We start from the raw sequence: 24,149 nt of genomic DNA on the forward strand, positions 1-24,149 counted from the left end.
TCACCGACCCATAATTGTGTTTTTTTTTTTCAGTACTTATGCTACAACCAAGGTATCTTATTGATGTGCTGTAGGTGACTTATAAATTGTCTTAATCATGTCAGTTAATTCCTCAGGAAATTCAAACTTTTCTAATATTTTAAAAAGATATACCTATTCCAAACAGTCAAAAGCTTTCTCTGCATCAACTGCCATCATTGTCAAGTCTAGTTTTTGCTTCTTGGCATACTGAATTAATGACATACAAGTCCTAATATTGGTTTTAAGGCTTCTATTCTGTATAAAGCCAGTTTGATTGTAATGAATTATATCTGGGAGTATTTTGGCTATTCGATTTGTAAGGACTTTGGTATTAATTTTATTGTCACTATTGATTAAACTAATTGGTCGATACTCTGATGGAGTGTTACCCTCCCGTCCTGATTTTGGTATTACATCAATAATTGCTTGATACATGGTTTGTGGAATAACATGTTGTTTCCATGCATTATTAACAACACTTAAAAATAATGAATTGATCTGTGTCCAAAATGTAGAATAAAACTCTATTGGTAATCCATCCATACCAGGTGCCTTTTTTGATGGAAAGCTATTGTAGGGAACATAAATTAGGCGTCACACGAAAACCAATTATGTAAGAAACATAAATTAGGCGTCACATGGAGGCACCAATCATGTAGTGATCATCAACATTTCTAGGTGTCACACGGAGGCACAAATTATGTTGGGAACAGCAATATTAGGCCTCACAAAGGGGACACCATTAATGTTGTAAATTGGCGATCGGAAATAATTAATAATTATTATTAATAATAATAATAATGATAATTATGTTAAATAATGTGACTTAATTAATATTAAATCACCTTGTGAGGCACCATTCCTGGAAAAGGAAAAGGATAGCCAGTTAAAGAAATCAGTATCATAAAATACGCTAAACTATTAATTTGGAATCTTACTATATAATGACGAAAACTCTGTCTGTGGGTGTGTCTGTCTGTGTCTCTGTTCCACGTTTTTCTCCTGACTGACTTGGGCCCCGTTTATACGACAACGATTTCAACTGAAAACAGTAAACTTTAGTTGTGTTTTGGCCGATCGTTTACACGACACTGGCGTTTTGGGTGCCTGAAAACACGACATTTTGAAAACGGGTTCCAGAGTGCAACTTTTTGGAAACGGCAGTGTCTCCGTTGTCATGTAAAGTTGCAATATGCAGTTCCTCTGAAAATGGAGACTTTTCGCACATGCGCATTACAGTTCCAGTCACTAGGCATGCGGACCATCACAACAACAATGCCGAGCCCTGTTTGTGCTGCTCACCCTGTTGATTTGAAGTGAAGTGTAGATCTGTTACTGTAGCAACTCCACCTTATTGTCCATCCAGACAAAGTTATCTGTGCATGCTTTTGCCATTGTGCCTTCTTTGTTTTGGTTTGTAATCACCGCGTTGTAGAGGAAGGCGCTTCAGTGCAGGCGCATGGCGTCATGCCGTGGTGTTGCTTTGCAGATTTACACTGCCACCCATTGGCCTGGCGTGCATACTACAGCATTTCCAGTAGGGATGCGCGATAACTTTTCTTTTAAACCGATACCGATAACTGATAACTTTCAGCTCCTAAAGGCCGATACCGATATGACATCAATACTATGAACAAAACCAAAACAGTTTTGACTCTTTAAATGAAGAGATATTTATTTTTTCCAATAAAAAACTATTGGCAAGCATCTCAAACATTTCTCAAAAAGATATCAAACAAAAAAACTATTTCATATCTCAAATGAACATCAATTTAAATAAGGTGCATTACTTACTGATATAAAAATAAAGGCCCCTTGAACTGATGCAAATACATGCATCGGGATTACAAACTGAAAAAGTTCATTCCAGAAGTTCAAAAAAATAAATATATATAGAAAATGATTCCACTCAACAAGTTAGACTTGTCTATGAAAACAACTTAAAAAGTGCATTCCATAGTAACAAAAAAATAAGTTTAAAGAATTTGGGCTTATGGTTCCATTCAAATGAATACCTTTTCACTAAGGTAAATGGGGTTCAGTTGTTCTTTTATCTCATATTAGGAGAGAGAGACAGAGACAGAGACAGAGACACAGAGTCTGTGTGTTTTGAGATAGTGTTGTCACAGTACCAAAATTGGGACCCACGGTACGATACCAGTGACAGTATCACAGTTCTGAGTAGTATCACTATACCACAGCAAAAATGAGGCAGATGTGCCTTTTGTCCTTTATAAAAAGATAAAGCACTTTTCTATAATGTATCAATGATATTTCAATGGAATAAATTACTTATTGACTTATTCATACTTCAAAAACAGCATCAATAAGTGATTAACATAGGGGGGATCAAAATAAAATAAATAAATGAAATAAAAATCAACCAGCCACCCTCCTCCCCTGACAAGTCCCTTCATAAGTAACGAACAGTCCCTAAAGTTTCTCCTCTGATACGCCACATGCCGCCATGGCTCAGCTGTTCAGGTACTTTTGGGCAGTCATGACAACAAGTTATTCACCTGGACCCGGTAAGCCGTTATAATGCGCCGCCATATTTGACAGGAATACGTATTCCTGTCCGTGTCTGTGACCCCCGTTCAACCCACAACCGGCGGGATTCGCCGTTACTGTTTATCTCCACACTGCCGACATTTTACTCTGTCCGTCACCGCACGCTGTTTGATTGCGTTATCAAAACACTCCGCTATTATTCGGCCTTGCTTTTCACTTATTCCACCGAATACCGAATGTGCAGCATTCACTGCAGGACATTCAGGTCTCATAGTGGGAGCGGGGCACTGCTGTGCTGACAAAATTATATATGTTATCGGGGCTATTTGTCATGATATCAGACTTACCGGAATGACGTAATAATTCCTGTTATTGGCCCGATAGTTATTGTGCACCCCTAATTTCCAGTAGAATTTGTGGCTCCGTGTGAACGGGCATCGTTTCAATAACGTTGTCATATAAATGCAGATGTTTTTTAAAACACAAAGGACAGACTTTTCCGTTTTTAGAGAAACCGTTGTCGTCTAAACAGGGCCTTGGTCAATCCATGTGAAATTTGGCACAGTGGTAGAGGGTCATAGGAGGATGCGAATGAAGCAATATTACATCAATTGGCCAAAGGGGGCGCTATAGCAACCGATTGAAATTGCAAACTTTGAATGGGCATATCTCATGCCCCGTATGTCGTAGAGACATGAAACTTTGCTGAGAGATGCCTCTCCTCATGAGGAACAAATTTGCCTCAAGAACCCATAACTTCCGGTTATATAGATTTTCTGCCATTTTGAATTTTTTGAAAAACACTTCAAATCGATCTCACGTGAGTAAGATGGCAGGCTAGTACTTCAGCTCCTCTCCCTCCAATTTGTTTGAAGCAAACTTGCTCATTTTCTATTCTTGCAAACTCTTCCAAACTTGGATCATTTGAAAGCTTAAAATCTCTGCTTTCTGCAATGTCACGAGACCGTCGGAACAACAGTAAAACCAGAGACACTTTTAAAAAAACTGGTCTGTGAGGATGATGACGAGGTATCTGAGAACTTTCTCACAGTGGCCTCTCTGGAAGCTGTCCTTATGAAACATTTCAACAAAGCTGAGAAGAATGCCAACGAAAGATTTGATCGCTTAGAGACTCAGCTGGAAAAGATGCAAGCGACTCTGACTAAACACGCCGAGGAGATTGACAAACAACGCATAATCTCTGCCAAACTTCAGGAGCGCTTAAAGAAAGCGGAGGCTACAGCTTCTCTACAAGGCGAGTCTCTAGACCAGATCCAGTCTAAACTGGCAGATTTGGAGGACAGAAGCAGAAGGGACAACCTACGGCTGATCTACTTACAAGAAGGAGAAGAAAAGGGCAATGCGTTAGCCTACCTGAGTGCTAACATTCCGAAGTGGTTCCCGAAGCTCGCCGCTAATCCTCCGGAGCTAATGTGGGCTCACCGCATTGGCCCCCCGCGACAATCCCCTTCGGCTCCTAGAGTCATGATCCTGAAATGTCTCCGGTATACAGACAGAGACCGCATTCTCAAAGAAGCCAGGGATGAAGTCCGGTTGAAGTCGAAGGGCACACCATCCGTTTCACCGCGGACTACAGCGATTACACTTAGAAACTGAGAAGCCCCTGCTACCCTGTCATGCATCGGGCTCGACATTTGGGCTATCAGGTGTTCTTGCTCTACCCGGCTGTCATCAAACTCATTCGTGGTTCAGAACAGCATCTATTCTGTGATCCATCTGAGGCGGAGAAGTTTCTAGCTCCAGAGGACGACAATCCTGCTGACTGACAGGGGTAAGGCTCATGGTGTGAGCTAGCTCTTGTCTACTCTAGGCTGCTGTACTGTACTGTACTCTGTATGCCGGTTTGTTTACTTCTTGGAAGGCACGTCAGAGCCAGCTGATGGGACGTCTCTGGACGTCACTTAGGTGGCGTTTACTGACATTCTGACTTTTTTCATTGGCAACTTTGTACTGCAATACCTGCCGTTTTTTTCTTTCTTTATCTCTTGTTAGATTCTGCTTATACTTTTTTTTTGTGACATTAACAACCATCCGCTTTGTTAATCAGTGATTTATATCTGGCAGGATATTATTATTTCCATTGTTTGCCTATGGTGCTGACGGCTTATTGGCTTTTTCTAATGAATAGAAGTTTTCTGTTATTTAGCTTTTTATTAGCTTTGTTTGCTTGATTTTGGCATATTGCTATTTGAGTCTTAGTATAGCCATCATGGAACGTTGGGCAGCCAATTTGCATTTGGCCAAACCCGACAACATTTTATGTTGGGATGATGCCATCACCACTTTAAAATCATTATTGTAGCCATCTCTGGTTCTTCTTTGGGTCCTGTGGGTGGGTGGGTTTAGGGTAGGGGATGTGGTACTCCCTATTACTATTGTTACTGTCTTTTTGCTATTGTTTTTTGTTTATTTTTGTTTTTATTTATAAGGATCGCCATTAGCTGTGCCTTAAGAGCTAGTCTTCCTATATTCAAAATTCTATTAATCACTCATTAGGCAATTCATGGTCTGGCCCCAGAATATATAAAAGAACTTCTAACGCGGTACTCACCAGCCAGACTTTTGAGATCAGAGGAGCAAAATTTATTAATGGTTCCTCACTCGAGATTAAAAACAAAGGGTGACTGTGTTTTCTCTGTGATGGCCCCTCACTTATGGAACTGTCTTCCCCTCTGTATAAGATCAACAGATTCCATCACAACTTTCAAAAGCCTTCTCAAAACTCACTTCTACACTATGGCCTACAGTTCATCACATATTATGTTTTATGGTTTTTATTGTTTTATTGTCTTTTGTGTTTGCTTGTTTTTGTGTTGCTTGCTTGTTTGTTTTACTTTGGAAAGCACTTTGTGCATGGCTTGAAAAGTGCTTTATAAATAAAATTATTATTATTATAAATGGTGTAACCGGTTACAATTGACACAACCCAGTTTCATTTGGTGTAACGTATTTTTTTCATAAAAAAATGATTATATACAGGAAAATACATGTGGAATAAATGTAATCCACTTTTGCAGTGCAACACTGTGTTTTTTAGCAAATTTTACATATTTTGTCAAGCATTATGGGGTGCCTTTAGGATATATCCCGCTCAATATTGCCAAAATGCATTAAAATTTAAATATAGAAATACTCCAAAAATATCTTATTTCAATTTAATGCTTTTAAAATAAAGATTTTTTTTTTATAAGTACACTTAAATCTACTGTAGGTGGATAAAATATTTAATATGTATACACATGTACATGTATTATACATTCTTTCGTAGTTACTCCATTTGACATTTTCAGGAGCATTCAGTCTTACTTTTGATAAGAAATGGTGCAAATGTCATTCCAAATGACATAAAACCAACAAAAATACATAATGTACATTTTAAAGTTACAATGTGTAATCTACATGGTTGTTTATTAGCAAATATCATTGCTTTCATAAATATATATTTACTAAAGTGTAATGCAATTCACATACAAATGGAAGCTTTCTCAAAGGCTTAGAATGACTTTTCTGTATATACACAGGCAGGGCGCAGTCTGATGGAGGCTGCCCTCTTGCGTCGCAATATTTGAATACAGTGGCCGAAAGGGATATACGCGTTCTGCCTTTCGCGTTTACCTAGAACTTGCCGTCACTGGAGACGGTTAAGGTGAAGATCAATCCGGGGTGCTTCTGCGTGAACCTGCTTTGTGCTTTTATGATTCTGTCACACTTTAAATGGAGGACCACACGTATGTTTTGCTGCATAAGAGGGAAACCACGCCACCAAATAAAAGGAAAAGATCAGATAAGCGAGGACGGGACAAAACGCGAGTGAATATCCGCGTTGCTTATTCCAGGTGAAAAGAACTCCTGAAGGAGAAGGATTTCACAAGGGATGCGGAGGTTGCCTGCTTTCTGCTAGACAGATAATTCAGTCTGATATTTTAAAATCATTTTGGCTTCATGTTTGCAACTACTTCTCCCTCTCGTCTAAGTTCGAGTGACGGCTACATTTACGTGCTAACGTTATCCTAGCCTTGGCTAACGTTATCCCAGAGCTACAGCTAAATGGTTAGCCTAGCCTACAGCCTAATCTGTTGATTCCTCTCGCGCTGCTGCGAAGGCTGCCACCCTCTCCTCCTCCTCTTCCCTCTGGGTAGCCGAGACACAAATGTTACCTCCTCGCCTTGCTGTTCCTGCACCGTCTCTACCTCCTCCCTCTTCCTCCTCTCCCTGTGTCCTGTGGAAGAACACTCTGCAAACGCATATATTATAATCATACCAACCTATATTTGCCACACTGTGCCGTGACTATCACATAAAACGTGTTATTTTAGCATTACTGTGCTAATGTTTGCTCGTGTTACCAAAACAATTAGAAATAAAACACTCCTAACATATATCTTACAGATAACCTATATCTCAGTGGTAAGTTATAACATATCGTAACATGGTTTAGATTCCTAAATAAATATTCACCTTGTCGCTAGATACTCCTGAAAAACTCGAAAAACATCTCTGCTGTCTGCGCAAGGCTTTTTGTCCCACAAGGCCACCGTCACTTACCCGACGGGAGGGGTGAGCGAGTGAGCGCTGCAATCTAGAATTTGACCGCTGATGTCACTGTTATTCACCATTTTTACACACTGAGGCTTTAAGAAATCTGATGCATGCTTTTAAAATTATTTTTGAAGATATTTCCGAATTGCTGATCTTGCCACCCCTTATTTGTTAACTGACCCGGGCGCTAGAGAGCTAATTTCTTATCTAGGCCTAACCGCCTTATCGATTTTTACTTAACTTGGTAGATATGTAGAACAGGACGCCTCAAGGTGACAGGAGAAATTTAACTCTAATTGGCAACTGGGTGGCACTATAATAACAGAAAAATGCTTAAAAATGGCTAAAATGTGACCGATCGCTGTGGCTCCCCTTGTGGCCGAATTTTTTTTTTTTTTTTTTTTTTTTTTCTAATTTTTGGTATGACTAAGTGATGGAATGGTATGCTGTACATAATCACAGAAACTGTCAGTGTGTCATTCTGTCAGTCAGTCATTGTCTGTCTCACGTTTTTCTACTCACTGACGTGGTCAGTCTATGTGAAACTGCACATAGGCATTGAGGATTGGCATAGGTAGAAGGTGACAAAGCTACCAGTGGGTATGGACTAGTTTTGATTAATAATTGAATAATAACCATAACCAAAATTAACAGTAAAGCCTGAAGGATTTCTGAGTTCTTGACGCAGCAGAGGTTGACTATTCATTCACCCTTGTGCAACATTAAACAGACAGCAGGTATGATTCCAAAATTACATTTATTCTTAAAGTAGCAAAGCAAATATGTGTATGTGTGTGTGTGTGTGTGTGTGTGTGTGTGCGACTGTGTGAATGAGTGAGAGAGTGTGTGAGTGAGTGAGAGAGTGAGAGACGGGTGTGGTGATCAAAGGGCCATTTGGCCTACAAAACAAAATGGCTGACAACAGAGAACTACAAGATGTCCGAATCAAAGAGGGCTTCAGATCGGGACAGGTCTGTCTTACTGTGTGGTCAGGACAAAGACAAAGACAAAGGAAAAGAAGTGGGAACTTTGACATGGCTCTTTGGGTGTAGCTCTGTTGAAAGCCTAGTTGTTAATGAGTCTGTATGAATCTGATATGTGTTCAGTTCAGTTCAATTCAGTTCAATTCAAAGAACTTTACTTGTCCCCAGGGGGCAATTTAAGGCACATAGAGCAGCAGCATTACAAAAAGACAAAGGTTAGATACAAAAAACAAAGTGATAGCTGACAGAATAATATACACAAGACACAGGTATGTACAAATCTACAAAATATAAAATATGTACAGTGTAAGAATGACAAGTGTCTCTTAAAAAAGTGTCTCTTAAAAAATGTTATCTGTGGTGTGTGTATGTCTATATATACATTCAGATTTGCAGTTTTTATATATTCACCAATGACAGTGAATAGTTATGTGAACAGGACTGTATAATTAGAATAAGAAATTAATAACAGAGTGGTTATAGTGCAAGAGAACAATGATTACAGCGGGAAATGAATATTAATTAATTATTATTAATTATTATTAATAATAATTAATAATAATTATTAAATATCTAAACAGGGCTAAATGAGGTGGATCAATACTGAATGAACAGAAAGGACGAATGGTTGTAGTGTGATAAGCACCAAAAAAGTAAATGCACTGGAGATAAATCGATAAATAAATAAATAAATAAATAAACAGAGCTGACTGGGATGGACAGAGTAAAAAGTGTAGTAGTGCAAAAGGATGGAGGATAGAAGTTACAGCAGTGAATAAATATCAGACAGAGCTAAATGAAGTGGACTAATACTGGACCAATGGTTGGTAGTGCAAAAAAGACAAGTGTACCACTGGGAATAAATTTGTCAACAGAGCTATTTGTGAGTGAGCCAGTACTGAGTCAGACATAAGGTGCAGTCAAGTAAATAATTATCATGGAGCAAGAAAAGATAGTTACATGAAAATAATGACAACACAGATTATAAGGTGCGTCTGAAAGCGAGGTAGTTATGTTGTAAACAGTTTGGGGGGGGGGGAGGGGGGGCAGAGTGCAGAACAGAGTTCACAGCTTTGCCAGTCTGTGTGTGTGGTTTTTTGGGGCGGTGGGTTCGGAGGAGTTGAGGAGGTGAACAGCCTTGGGAACAAAGGTTGCTTTTCTCCTCTGTGTCCTGCAGCCGGGGCAGCGAAGTCGCCGCCCTGAGGGGAGCCATTCAAATGTGGGGTGTAGTGCATGTGAGGGGTCTTGTATAATCCTGTTGGCTAACCTGAGTGTTTGCTGCTCAAAGATGGAGGAAAGAGTTCTTGTTGGAAGTCCAATGATCTTAGAGCAGACTCTGGCCGTGCTCTCCAGGCGGTTTCTGTTCTGGAGGCTGATGGAGTGGAACCAGCAAGTTATGGAGAATGTGGTGATGCTTTCAATGAAGGAGTAATAAAAAGTTAGAAGGATGTTTTTGCTGAGATACTGCCCTGGTGACATTTCCTGATAATCTCCTCTGTGTTGGAGGAGAATTTCAGCAGGCTGTTGAAGTTGGTACCCAGGTATTTCTACTCCTCCACCAGTTCCACCGGCTTCCCGTGGATTGAGATGATGGATGCTGCAGCCAGCTCTCTCTGCCTGTTGGAGAAAGTCACCACCATCTCTTTGGTCTTACTCACGTTCAGCTCAAGGCATAAGCTGTCGCACCATTCCACAAACTCCTTGAGAGCTGATCCATGATGCTGTGAGGGGCCTGAGAGCTGGGACAGGAGGACTGTGTCGTCAGCATACTTCACCAGGTGACACTGAGGCTGTGTGGATCTGCAGTCATCGGTGTAGAGGATGAAGAGCAGAAGTGAGAGCACACAGCCCTGAGGGGAGCCCGTCGAGGTGTGTTGGAGGTCGGAGAAGGTGTTGTTGACCCGGACTCTCTGTGACCTGTCGGTTAGAAAGTCCAGTATCCACAGGGTGAGCTGGTCATCCATATGGAAGTAGGAGGTGAGTTTGTTGGCCAGGATGTGAGGCTGCAGTGTGTTGAATGCAGAGGAGAAGTCTGCAAACAGGAGTCTGGCTGATGTGTGGGGCTGCTCCAGATGTTTGTTTACGGTGTTGATGATGAATGCTTTTGCATCGTCCACACCTCTGCCTGTGCGGTAAGCATACTGTAGTGGGTCCATCAGGGTGTCGGTTATTGTGAGGATGTGTTGTTTTACGACCCTCTCCATGGCCTTCATCACCAGGGATGAGGGCCACAGGCCTGAGGTCGTTCAGAGTGTTGATGGGGCTTTTCTTTGGGATGGGGATGACTGTGGAGTGCGCATAAAGTTTGGATTAGTGCAGAGATTGTTTAGTTGTGTGCAAGAATCTGTTTGTGAACAGCATTAGCAAGGTAAACACTGAACACTAAACTGAACTGAACTGCAGTCACAACAATTACTCAGTATACAGCATTAAATCACATACACCAGGATAAACAGTCTTGATTAGGCTGTACAGCTGTGATAAACAGGGTGACCGCGGGTCCTTAAAAAGTTAAAAAGTCTTAAATAAATTTTTTCAAATTTAAGGCCTTAAAAAGTATTAAATTGTCTTAAATTCAGATCAGACAGGTCTTAAATGTGCTCGCGAAAATTTCTGGTAAGCACGGAATGATCTAAATCTCGCCCCGTCGTTTAGATCACGTGACGCAATGAGTCTGCTGCAGACCCGCAGAAGAAGAAGAGTGTGCTGCATCTTTGCTAGCTAACGTGGCCTTCTTGGTTGCACGAAATGGGAAAATGCCGATTTAATGACAAGTGGCTTGAAAACACAGACTACTCGTCGTGGTTAAGGCCCGTTCATGGAAATGTTTATGAAGCCAACTGCATTATGTGCCGAAGGAATTTCAAACTTGGGACAATGGGAATCAAAGCGGTGGATTCGCATTTGCAGAGCGGGAAGCACAAGGGCTATACCAGAGCCCGCCAGCAGACTCCGATTGGCTGTTTCTGCTCCACTCTACCCACCGCCAGCAAGGATGTTACGACCAAGGATGTTACGGTGGGAAATCCACAGCCAACATCGTCATCATCTGACATTCGCACAGCTTGTGGCTCTACGCCAACACTTAGAGCAGAAGTGATCTGGGTGCTGAGGACGGTGACTAGCCATCATTCGTACAGATCAAATGAGGGAATAGAAGACGTGTTCAAGGCCATGTTTCCAGACTCTGTGCTTGTACAGACATTTACATGTGGACGAGACAAAACGAGGTACGTGGCCAAATTTGGATTGGCCCCGCATATTAAAAAACAACTCATAGCTGAAGTCAACACGGGCCCATTTGTGATCATGTTTGACGAGACACTGAACCAAACAACAAAAAGCAAACAGTTGGACCTGCATGTGCGTTATTGGCGAAATGACCACGTTCAGTCAAGATACTATGGGTCACAGTTCATGGGCCACGCCACTGCTCAGGACCTGCTTCAACATTTCAAGGTGAGTTATCAGTCTGTTTATTAACTCTTGTATAACTTAGATCAGCGTATCATAGTATATATATAACTATATTATATAGGCAGGTGTGGGATGCACAGTAGGCTAATGTAGGCTAATGATAATTCATCACCTGACAGGGTCTGACAAAAACGGTTAAGAAAATAACCGGCGGGCCAGCAAAATCTGCCCAAACATGCTCAGGCAAGCACCGACTCTGATCTTTTTTTTTTTTTTTTTTTTTTTTTTTTTTTTTTTTTAGTGTTTCATATTGTTATTATTTATGATATTGCGGTAGACAGACACAGCCGGTGCTTCTTTCATTGCTGACGTAATTCACAAGCCGACAGAGACATGCAGGTGCAGTAAACGTTTCCAAGGTAACAGGGCGCTCCACCAACCAGAGATGTCGTTAGGATTGTGGGTAGTGTAGTACTTCCATGGCATCGTGAAAAAAACTCATTTCCCTTAAAACAAGGTTGATTTCGCACAGACTTGTAGCTTCTGCTGGAGCAGATTTTTTTTTTTTTAAATCTCATAGCTCGTGGTCAGTCTACCTTTAATAAATTCCACAGTATGGCTTATAATCACTATTCAGTAATAGAATATCACTGGGATTTCACTTCCAGAACCTCACTGCTTATGTCTATAGGAACTGTAATGTTTTAGCAAGGTACTTTATGGTTACACTGAGTAAAGCTTACACAGGCACTTTTTGCAGCTCAAAGTAGTGGACTATTCGTAATGCAATTATCATATTTTTCAAAGTTAAATTGGAGAGCATATCATGTGAAACAGTGCTTCACTCATCCATTCGCTAATAAGGAAATCACCAATCATACAAGTTGTGAGCAGAATATTGTCAGTGTGAACTGTGTTTTGAGGGTTATAGTGAATGCAGACATTTTTTGCTGGTTGTTTACCTGCCAAAATGTCTAAATAGTGTACAGATTTACCAGCCACAGACAAAAATTACCAGAATTTGGTTGGTAATATCTCCCACACTAAACTGTAACTCTATAGGCTAGCTGCAGTGGTTGTCTAGTTATTTAAATAGCTCATGTTGCTTCATTTGGGAAATAGTATTATTTTTTTCCTTCTGTTTCTTTTCTTTTCTGTCTTTTTTTTTTTTAAAATCTCTCCCAGTCTGATATTAATCTGAAGTAGAATGTAAGAGATGAGATGTCTTGACTGCTGTATCGCTAATGTCTGCATTTTTGTTTTTTAAATTCCCAGGAGTATGTGCAGCAGCTTGACCTGAGAAATATGATTTCAATCTCCATGGACGGACCCAGTGTCAACTGGAAGTTTTTTGACCTGCTCCAGCAAGAACAGGCAGAAGAGTTTGGAGGTGCCAAGCTGACCATGGTTGGGAGCTGTGGGCTGCACACACTGCACAATGCCTTCAAAAGTGGCTTCAGTGTCTGGCAGCTGGAGAAAGTACTCAAGGCATTGCATACAGTGTTCCACAATACTCCTGCTCGAAGAGAGGATTTCTCCACTTTGACCAAGACATCTGTGTTTCCCCTACCATTCTGTGGGCATCGCTGGATAGAAAACCTACCCGTCGTCGAGAGGGCTATTGCAGTATGGCCAATGATCGTGATGTATGTGGATGCAGTGACGAAGAAAGAACTTCCAAACCCTAAAACATCATCCTATGACGCTCTTGTAGAGGCACGGAAGGACTCTCTTATAATGGCCAAGTTGCACTTCTTCATGGCTATCTCCAGGACCTTCACCACCTTTCTAACTACATATCAGACAGATGAGCCTGTGATGCCATTCATCAGCAAAGACCTGGCTGTGCTCATGAAGGTAATGAATAACATGCCCTGGATTTAGTGTATGATATTTCCATTTCAATTCAGTAACTCCCCACTATTGCTGATAGGTATAGCACTGCATGTAACACTTGTTTGTTTGTATTGTTATTTATGTCTTTTATTGTATATGTACATGTGTATGTTCCCAGAGCCTGCTGAAGAGGTTCATCAAGGCAGAGATCCTTAAAGACATCACTACACTGCAGATGGTGAGACTCGACACGACTGACAAGAAAACAAGAGTCCACCTAAAGGATGTGGACATTGGCTTAGGAGCAGAAGCAGTTCTAAAGGTATTGTGGGAAATATTAAACAATGGTTAGGATACAGGAAAGCAAAACTTTCTTTTCTCCTTAAAACATGTAGTCAGTCTTACACCCCCTCCTCCACCCTTATTGTTAGGAACTCCAGAGTAGCCCCAGCAGCAGTGTAGGAGAGCTCAGTGTGTTGGCGTTTAGAAGAGAATGCATGGAGTGTTTGACTAACATTGTCCAGAAAATGCAAGACAAGAGTCCACTGAAGTACAACACTGTGAGGCAGATGGCATGTTTGGACCCAGCAAACATGTTCTCAGACCCCGACTTGTGCCAGGAAAGAATGAAACGACTTGTTCAGAGGTTTCTGCAAGACAACCAGCTGTCAGGAGGTGTGTCTGCTGGTATTTAAGTTTTCAGAAGTCTAGCAATATGTACACTGTCACACTTACCTGAAGCTTGTTCAGTCACAGCACAGCACAGTACAGTAGTGATACGCTTGTCTAGTTAAGTACATTTTTTCATTACATTGATTGATTGTGTTATTTATTTTGTGTTAATCTGTTTTATGGCAGGTGACATGATTGTCCAGCAGTTTGGAAACTTCTTGTCTCTGGAGGCAAAAGCTGAATCCTTCTCTTCTTTCCAACCTGTGCGGACAAGACTGGATGTTTTCCTGCATGGACTCCTCCATCAGTCCTACCCTGAGCTCTGGACTTTCTGCAAGAAACTTCTGCTCCTGTCTCATGGTCAAGCGACAGTTGAGAGGGGCTTTTCTGTAAACAAGGAGGTAGAGGCTGATAACATGCAGGAGGACACAGTTGTTGCTCAGAGAATGATATGTGACTATGTTTCTGTCTGTGGTGGGGTTCTCAAAGTTCCTCTGACAAAGGAGCTCCTGGCAGCTGCAGCCTCAGCAAGGTCTCAGTATCGGCTACACCTGGACCAGGAAAAGAGAAAGAAGGAGAGCGACACACAAAGAGAAAAGTTGCAGAGGAGTACCTTGAGCAGCTCAAAAAAAAGAAGGTGACACTGAGTGAGGTAGCAAACAGCCTAGAAAAAGATGCAGATAAACTGGCAGAGCAAGCTGAGGGTCACTCAGGCACACTCATGGCCCAGCTAATCACCAAGTCCAACATACTCAGAAAGAGATACAAAGACAAAGTCGCAGAACTGAAAGAGGTTGCGAGAGAGCTGGAAGATAAATCAGCAGAACTCAGGCACATGCCTTGATGTCCAGTCAGACATTTTCTCTTTCCCTTACCTTCCCACCTTCCTCTTTTACCTCACCTCAGAATTCCTGTTTTTCAAATGAAAATTGTGTGTTCACATTGTTATGTCTGAGGTGGGCCTATAATAGAAATATAAGGTTTCGTTAGCCAGGACAGAAATTAAGCTGCTATTGTGGGTTGGTCAGTGACAAGTCATATTAGCAAGTAGTATGGTACAGTGGCTTCTTTGCTGGAATTATTTTTGTTGTTATTTATTGATTTTTTTTTTCTTCAAAAGACAATTAGTCTTAATAACAGTCTTAATAACAATTAGTTATTTACATTTTCTCTGTTCTCTTTCCACATTAATAAAAGCCATTGTCTGTGGCTAAACTCATCACTGCCAAAGTGGAGGTTCTCAACACATTGATCATCTGTCTGTTCAGAGTTAAATGAGTCTAGATTATAGTCATTGAACCTGCAGGGATTGATCTTATTCAGACTCATTTTTGCAGAGCTCTGACTCCCATACAAACGCTTGTCCTATAGTGAGGAACAGCTGTGTTGTGGAAAAAGCTTTAATATGAGCTTTTAGTTGTTATCTAGATTGTTATCTTACCTTCTTATTTAGTTCTGTTGCCACTGGCATTTTATGAGACTCTTGTTTAAAGAAAAGAAAGTGAACGAGCCACCAATATCCCCTCATCTATGGATGTTGAAATTTTAAAGAAGATAGTGTCTGATTAAACTGTTGGTCTGAAAGAGGTCAGAAAATGATGAAAAATGTCCGAACAGTGTCCCACAAGCCCAAGGTGACGTCCTTAACACAATCCAAATACAGTCAGTTAAGTCTCATAGAGAGGTACAGAAACCAGAAAATAGTCACATTTAGCTGGAATTAGCGAAATTTTCCTTAATTAAAATAGTGGGTGGCGTAATCGTTATAGCTCTAACTTATTTGGACGTGTTCTTTTTTTGTATTTTTTTCATGTCTTTGTTTTACAGTAGAGATACAAAAATAAACAATGTACTATATCCCCTTCTGTCTTAATTTGCATTTGTTTACTTCAGGTGAGGTAATTCACAAACTTCACCTACTGGCTCAGTTTAAATAACTGTTCTCTTTCCACATTAATAAAAACATTTGAAGGATGTTGTTGAACAACTGATTATTTTCATTTGTACATTTTTAACTGACATCAATGCCTTTAATTGTAAAAGAATATATTTTCACTTTGGTCCATATTTCCATCGCAAGTTTGGTCTTAAATTTTTTTTAAGGTGGTATTAAAAAGGTCTTAAAAAGTCTTAAATATAACTTCCTCATACCTGTAGTCACCCTGATAAAGCTATGCCCAGTTGTTACGTTACTGATCCTTGAATGGATGGAAAAAAGAGTCACTGTGTGGTGTGTTGCTTTTCATAGCTGGCAGAAGAAGGCTGGAAAGAGCTGTGGTTCCAGATGCAGTCTTTGTTGTGTCCTTTGTTCCAAAGGTGAAACTCAAGGAAACTGGTCGCTCAGGGTCTTTGCAGAGTTAGACGCTGGGTGCTAATTCGCTTGGTTCTCCTTGTTGCTAGAAATTAGTTGCAAACCTTGTGCTTGCAAATCTAACTTCTTCTCTGGTTCAGGCTTAGAGAGTCTGTGATCAGTTGCCCTCCCTTTAGCGGTTTGGGGCATTGGCCTCTGAGTTGGTCAGAGGTGGTGGGAGCTGCTCGGCATCTCACAAGCAAGAAAGCATCTGGGCTGTTCTAGGCCCAGCAGAAAAGAGGGGTGTGGGCAGCTCGGCAACTCTAGAGCAAAGAGGAAGATTGTTTGAAAGGAGCAGACCATCTACAGATGCTTGGCGACATCAATCTAATCAAGTTTGACGACTGGTCTCACTGGGAGTTGTGAGGTGATCCCCTGTGGAGATGAGTGTCCAATAGCTGTCTTTGGATTTTAACAAATGACAAATCATCTGTGGTCCTATGAATCCCAACACTGTCAATCGCACTTTAAATTTCTGAGATTGTTATTTCCTTTTTTAGATCTTCTTTTTGTTCTGCAGATAAACATTTAAGCTCTACTAAGTTTAAAAATGGCATTGGGTCATAATTCTCTGTTATAATAACAGATTTATAGAAATTACCATAATATGCAGCAAACTTTTGATTAATTATTTCATTGTTCATTATTGCCCTGTTGGAAACCATGTCCTTCAAAACTACAGTGTGTCTTTTAATTACTCCTTTAACCAGTGAACTCAATTGTTTTCCTGTTTTGTTATAAAAGATACTTTATTTGAATTGTGCCTAATATCTTGAACTTTTTTAAGTATAAGATTGTCTTCTAATTTTATTTTTTTCAGTCTTTCTAAATCTACTTATAAATATCTCAATATTATTTTTAACATAGTTAAGACATTCTGTATCAACCATGTGTTTCCTATTCATTCTCCAGATTTTATGAGAAAATGTATTTATTGAGGGCGTCACTACGCGTGTAACTGCAGCATGATCCGAAATAATATCATGAATTTTAGTTGATATTACATTACCCAGTCCAATACCAGATATAAAAATGTCGTCTATTCTGCTATATGTTTTTTTTAGCATGTGAATAATATGTATAATCTATCCACCTTATTTTCAAACACGGAAGTAAATAGTTATCAACTTCCGTGTTTTTGTGCGTGACTTCCGGTCAACCGCTTTCCCTCATGCTTTCCCTTATCGGAGCTAACGGTGCAAGCTAATTTTTTTCAATTTTCAGTTGTATATGTTAGTAAATCAGTTAGTCAGTTAGTTAGTCTGTGTATTTTATATAGATAACTGTGCCCACGTTTCCGTTATCCGGTGATTGCCGGTAAAAATAATTCCCTCTAAACGCGAATAAATCGCACGTCAGTCAAAAACTATGAACCAAAAAAGCACAATCTATCCCGAGTGAGACAAACTGCTTGATCCCTGTCTCCAGTGTACCAGCAGTAGGGTTGGGACTTGTTAGGATTTTAACAATTCCAATTCCTTACCGATTACTTCTTAACGGTCCAATTCCTTACTGATTCCTCTTACCGATTCCGACATTATATTCATTATACTTGCTATACTTAAACAAGTATATAATAAACACAAATGCAATCATACAAATACAAAAACTTTATTCTAACTGTTGCACAGTACAATTAGATGACACACTTTACACATTAGACACACATTAGCTGTTTGTTTCTACCTCTCCCCTCGCTGGAAGTCTCGGACCTCCTGCCGCCCGCCTCCGCCTTGATTAAACGCTGAAAATTAAATAAAAGAGGGAGACAGGTGTCTCCTATTTTATCTTATTTTGTTATATTTCTCCCTCTCCCCTCGCTGGAAGCGTCGGACCGCCCGTTGCCCACTCCCGTCGCCCACTCCCATCGCAAACACGGAGGTCTCTCTCCGCTGAGCACCCATGGCGCACGCCCGGCCTGTTAAATAGCCTGTAACCATGACAACTGTGTGACACAAACTCAGTGCTTTAGTGATTAGATAATGTCCGGCTCGGTCGGGTTCGGAAAGAAATATGCGGCCATGCCGCACTCGTGATGTGATGGAACCAGTTCCGGAACTGGAACTTTGAACCCGGTTCCAAAAAAGAACCGGATCCGGATCCCAACCCTAACCAGCAGAGAACCTGCAGAACCGAATCAGCGAAAAATCACACCGCGCTACACAGCCTCTCTACCTGAGCAGCTGAAACTGCAGCTCGCACCCTCGACACACAGACGGTGCTTCTGCATCCCAGTCAAACGTGTGCGCAACTGTGAGAAATAAATATGTGAGGTGTACGCTGCTTTTCTATCTTTTTTTTTCCTTTTCTTTCTTTCTTTCTGTCAGCGACATACACTCCTAACACAGGACGGGTTGTTTTTATTGACTGAGTTGATTATTAAGCCATAGTGATGCACGGATCGGCTGTGATAGCACCTGAATCAGCATGTACACATCAACCATCCAGCCGTTACAACATGATTGAGCTAGCAAAGCAGTTTTGTGTTGCTACGTGTGCTATTTATTCAGTTTTGGGAAATCAGGATGTCTAGAAAGCATCAGTGGCTGCAGCTGACAGGGACAGCTAACACTAGCAGCAAAGCTAACATCAGGACGTCATCCGTTAAAAGCCTCCCGTTGTCGGATACGACATGAAACTACTCCAGTTAGGTCAATCATGTTGTAACTAAGACATCCGCTGGAATTTTTTTTTTTTTCACGGACCGTTTATTGAGTTACTGATTTATTACAGACACCGCTAATGGCTAACAGCTAACGGTTAGCCCAGCTAATCTACGATAATTACAAAATGTGCACACAGAAATAGTATAGTAAAGTATAGTATAGTTTGTTCAATCATTGTGTTTATTGACTTTACAAACATCAGATTAGTCTAAACGGTGATATAGTGACGTGACAAATGTGATATATATATATATATATATATATATATATATATATATATATATATATGTATATATATATATATATATATATATATATATGTATATATATATATATATATATATATATATATACACACAGTACAGGCCAAAAGTTTGGACACACCTTCTCATTCAATGCGTTTTCTTTATTTTCATGACTATTTACATTGTAGATTCTCACTGAAGGCATCAAAACTATGAATGAACACATGTGGAGTTATGTACTTAACAAAAAAAGGTGAAATAACTGAAAACATGTTTTATATTCTGGTTTCTTCAAAATAGCCACCCTTTGCTCTGATTACTGCTTTGCACACTCTTGGCATTCTCTCCATGAGCTTCAAGAGGTAGTCACCTGAAATGGTTTTCCAACAGTCTTGAAGGAGTTCCCAGAGGTGTTTAGCACTTGTTGGCCCCTTTGCCTTCACTCTGCGGTCCAGCTCACCCCAAACCATCTCGATTGGGTTCAGGTGCGGTGACTGTGGAGGCCAGGTCATCTGCTGCAGCACTCCATCACTCTCCTTCTTGGTCAAATAGCCCTTACACAGCCTGGAGGTGTGTTTGGGGTCATTGTCCTGTTGAAAAATAAATGATGGTCCAACTAAACGCAAACCGGATGGGATGGCATGTCGCTGCAGGATGCTGTGGTAGCCACGCTGGTTCAGTGTGCCTTCAATTTTGAATAAATCCCCAACAGTGTCACCAGCAAAACACCCCCACACCATCACACCTCCTCCTCCATGCTTCACAGTGGGAACCAGGCATGTGGAATCCATCCGTTCACCTTTTCTGCATCTCACAAAGACACGGCGGTTGGAACCAAAGATCTCAAATTTGGACTCATCAGACCAAAGCACAGATTTCCACTGGTCTAATGTCCATTCCTTGTGTTTCTTGGCCCAAACAAATCTCTTCTGCTTGTTGCCTCTCCTTAGCAGTGGTTTCCTAGCAGCTATTTAACCATGAAGGCCTGATTCGCGCAGTCTCCTCTTAACAGTTGTTCTAGAGATGGGTCTGCTGCTAGAACTCTGTGTGGCATTCATCTGGTCTCTGATCTGAGCTGCTGTTAACTTGCGATTTCTGAGGCTGGTGACTCGGATGAACTTATCCTCAGAAGCAGAGGTGACTCTTGGTCTTCCTTTCCTGGGTCGGTCCTCATGTGTGCCAGTTTCGTTGTAGCGCTTGATGGTTTTTGCGACTCCACTTGGGGACACATTTAAAGTTTTTGCAATTTTCCGGACTGACTGACCTTCACTTCTTAAAGTAATGATGGCCACTGGTTTTTCTTTAGTTAGCTGATTGGTTCTTGCCATAATATGAATTTTAACAGTTGTTCAATAGGGCTGTCGGCTGTGTATTAACCTGACTTCTGCACAACACAACTGATGGTCCCAACCCCATTGATAAAGCAAGAAATTCCACTAATTAACCCTGATAAGGCACACCTGTGAAGTGGAAACCATTTCAGGTGACTACCTCTTGAAGCTCATGGAGAGAATGCCAAGAGTGTGCAAAGCAGTAATCAGAGCAAAGGGTGGCTATTTTGAAGAAACTAGAATATAAAACATGTTTTCAGTTATTTCACCTTTTTTTGTTAAGTACATAACTCCACATGTGTTCATTCATAGTTTTGATGCCTTCAGTGAGAATCTACAATGTAAATAGTCATGAAAATAAAGAAAACGCATTGAATGAGAAGGTGTGTCCAAACTTTTGGCCTGTACTGTATATATATATATATATATATATATATATATATATATATATATATGTATATATATATATATATATATATATATATATATATATGTGTGTGTATATATATATATGTATATATATATATATATATATATATATATATATATATATATATATGTGTATATATATATATGATATAGCTAAACTCAACAAGGTAAACAACAAGGCGATTCCCATTTACACAGTGGTCAAGAGTGCTGGACCGGAAAAAAACGGAAGCTGGCTGCGTTCTGTTTTGCCTCCGTGTTTACGTGAAAAATAAGGTGAATACTTTGGGGATTCATTGTCCTCTATATATCCTGTAAGTCATTTATTGTGAGAAATTCAGATAATCTTGTTGGTGGCTGTACTTTCCTGTTCTTACATGAACTATCGTATGTGCTAATATAGTCAAGTCTCACCCTAATATAATTATTTGCCGTTGGAGTGTCATCAAGTATTTTCTGGATTTTATTAAGAAATACCACATTAGGGGGCGTCGGTGGCTTAGTGGTAGAGCAGGCGCCCCATGTTGCCGCAGTGGCCCGGGTTCGACTCCAGCCTGTGGCCCTTTGCTGCATGTCTCTCCCTCTCTCTCTCCCCCTTTCACACTTAACTATCCTATCAATTAAAGGCAAAAAATGCCCTAAAACATATCTTTTTTAAAAAAAAAAATAAAATGAAATACCACATTAGATGGAGGACATATTGAATAATTTATCTATTTCAAAAAATATCACATTTTATTATCAAGAATCTACTCTCTGGATCAGCATGTTGTGAAATTAGGTTAAAAGAAATGTTCTTACTGATAAGTACTCCCAATTCCTCTGCTGCTGGATGTGAGGGTAGACTCAAATGCCTCTGCCACCCACTGTCTCTTAAGATACTGTATTTCACTGGGCTTGGTAAATGTACAGGTGGATGGAATATCCTGCTGGGCATTGCTGCCTGTTGCACCTCCTCCGGTGCCCATGGGTCAGCTGCATAGTCATCAGCCAGGAACCACCATTCACCGACGTTTCGCTCCTTTAATCCTGGAACATCTCCTGGTGGCGGAGCAGTGACAGTGACGTCTTCCTGTCACCCCCTGCAGCAGCCAGCTCTTCATACTTGGCTCACTTGCGCTCGAAGGCAGCCTCATTCCCTTCCTCCAGCGGTACTGTGAGCTTGATGAGGTGCACAGATTTTGCCTTCTTGGACCACACAACTATGTCGGGGCGGAGAGATGTGGTGGTGATCTCAGTGGGGAACCAGAGCTGCCTGTTGAGGTCAACCCTCATGTTCCACTCCTGGTCGGGGGAAAAGGGCCTTGCTGTTTCTCTTGGCCTGGTGTTTCTTCTTCCCCCACCTTCCGTGACAAAGCTGATGTGGTCCTCTGCTGGTGGTGATTCTCTGCTGCCCTGTCGACGCCCCTCCAGCACCTCGGCTAGCTTTCTCAGGACCTGGTCATGGCGCCATCTGTAGTGCACCTGAGAGAGCGCGGTCTTACAGCCTGACAGGATGTGCTGGAGGCTTGCATTTGGAGCATTGCAGAGTGAGCAGCATTCCTCTTTCCCGAACCACTGGTGAAGGTTCAGAGGAAAGGGAAGCGTGTCGTAGGTAGAGCGAATGAGGAAGCTGAGCCTTGCCTGTGGAATCTTCCACAGGTCTGACCAGCTGATGTTCCGGTTGACAACTCCTCCCAGGTTGTCCAGCTTCCTTGTCGGCCCTCCAACAGCCTTGATCTTATAGTGCTCATCCTCCGTCCTCGTCACTTTTGCCACCACCATCTCCTTCCTCTCTTTACGGTTGGCCTTAGACCAGGACTATGACGCCTCTCCCCATCCTTGCCCTGCTCTCCCTGACTGGACTGACTCCCTGCCAACGATCTCATGGTGTTGCAGCCTACTGTCAACACAGTCAACCTCAGTTTGAGCGTTCCACTTCTGGCCAGTAGGAACCTTGGCATTTGCCTTCCTTACCGACTGGTCACTGGACTCTCTTAGCTCGAGAACCAGCCTGGTCTTCTCTTGCATGTAGCCCAACCTGATGGACTGCAGTGGCAGTTGCAGAGTGTTGTTCCCGAAGAGGCCCATTTCGGAGAGGCACCGTGGCAGCCCCAGCCACTTTTAGATGAATGAGTTGGCCTTTCCATCCATCGTACTTGTAGTGGATGAGGGGATCTCACTCATGCTCAGCGGCCACATCACCCTCCTGTAGAGCGTGAACTGGTAGCACCAGACCTTGTACTTCCCAGGGAGTTGGCTTTGATCGATTCTTGCTAGGCCGTCTGAGAGCTGCTTCATGACGGTTCTCCCCATCTGTTTGTCGGACAGTTGCGGTAGCTGCGGTATACTGCCTCCCCAGGCTTGGGTTGCTTAGACAGGAGCGGGATTTTTCTCTCCCCCAACGACAAAGATGAAGCTGTCGTTTCTAACTCCTCTTCTGAGAGACAGGCTACGGGATTTAGAGGGCCTGATCTTCATTGTTGCCCACAACATCAACTCATCCATCCTTTTCAGCAGTCTTGATGTACATGCTGCTGTCTGAAGGAGGCTGGTGATATCGTCCATATAGCTTCTCAGTGGGGGTAGCCTCTGACCAGAAGGTAGTTTGATCCCTCCAACCATCTGTCTTGCTCCTATGAGGATTATCTCAAAGACTGTCACAAATAGGATTAGGGAGACAGCACACCCAATAGTGATTCACACTTCTAGCTGCTGCCACCCGGTGGTGAAATCCTGGAGGGCAAAGTACATCTGCAGATCACTGAAGTAAGATGCTACCAGGTTCTTGATCCAGAAGGGCATGTAGAAGAACTCCATGGTGTAGTTGATCAGGTGGTGTGGGACTGCTCCATACGTGTTGGCAAGGTTGAGCCAGATGATGTGCAGGTCTGTCTTCTCCCGTCTGGCCTTCTGGATCTTAACAAAAATTCACAGAGTGCTCTACACACCCTGGAAAGCCTTGGACTCCCACCTTCTGGCAGTTAGTATCGATGTAGCCATTCTCTAGCAGGTAGGTGGTCATCCTTCTGGCCAGTACTGAGAAGAAGATCTTTCCTTCTACATTCAGTAGGGCCATGTTTCTGAATTGGCCAATGTCTTTAGAGTTTGTTTCCTTTGGGATGAAGAACACCGCTGCTCTTTGCCAC

The 24,149-nt window shown here is 41.6% G+C and overlaps 2 protein-coding genes across 2 annotated transcripts in view; both read left to right on the forward strand.

The window, feature by feature from the left end:
- The window catches only part of stard5 (StAR related lipid transfer domain containing 5), a 123,673-nt gene that overhangs the window by 8,382 nt on the left and 91,142 nt on the right, over window positions 1-24,149 (forward strand). The window lies entirely within an intron of this gene.
- LOC117254354 (uncharacterized) lies at window positions 10,703-14,991 on the forward strand. Its single transcript, XM_078162500.1, is given in 6 exon segments — window positions 10,703-11,534; window positions 12,768-13,349; window positions 13,507-13,650; window positions 13,760-14,015; window positions 14,187-14,585; window positions 14,588-14,991. Coding segments are annotated over 6 exon segments (2,349 nt in total). The 5' UTR covers window positions 10,703-10,823; the 3' UTR covers window positions 14,845-14,991.

This window comes from Epinephelus lanceolatus, chromosome 2, assembly GCF_041903045.1.
Source record: "Epinephelus lanceolatus isolate andai-2023 chromosome 2, ASM4190304v1, whole genome shotgun sequence".
Lineage (NCBI taxonomy): Eukaryota > Metazoa > Chordata > Actinopteri > Perciformes > Serranidae > Epinephelus > Epinephelus lanceolatus.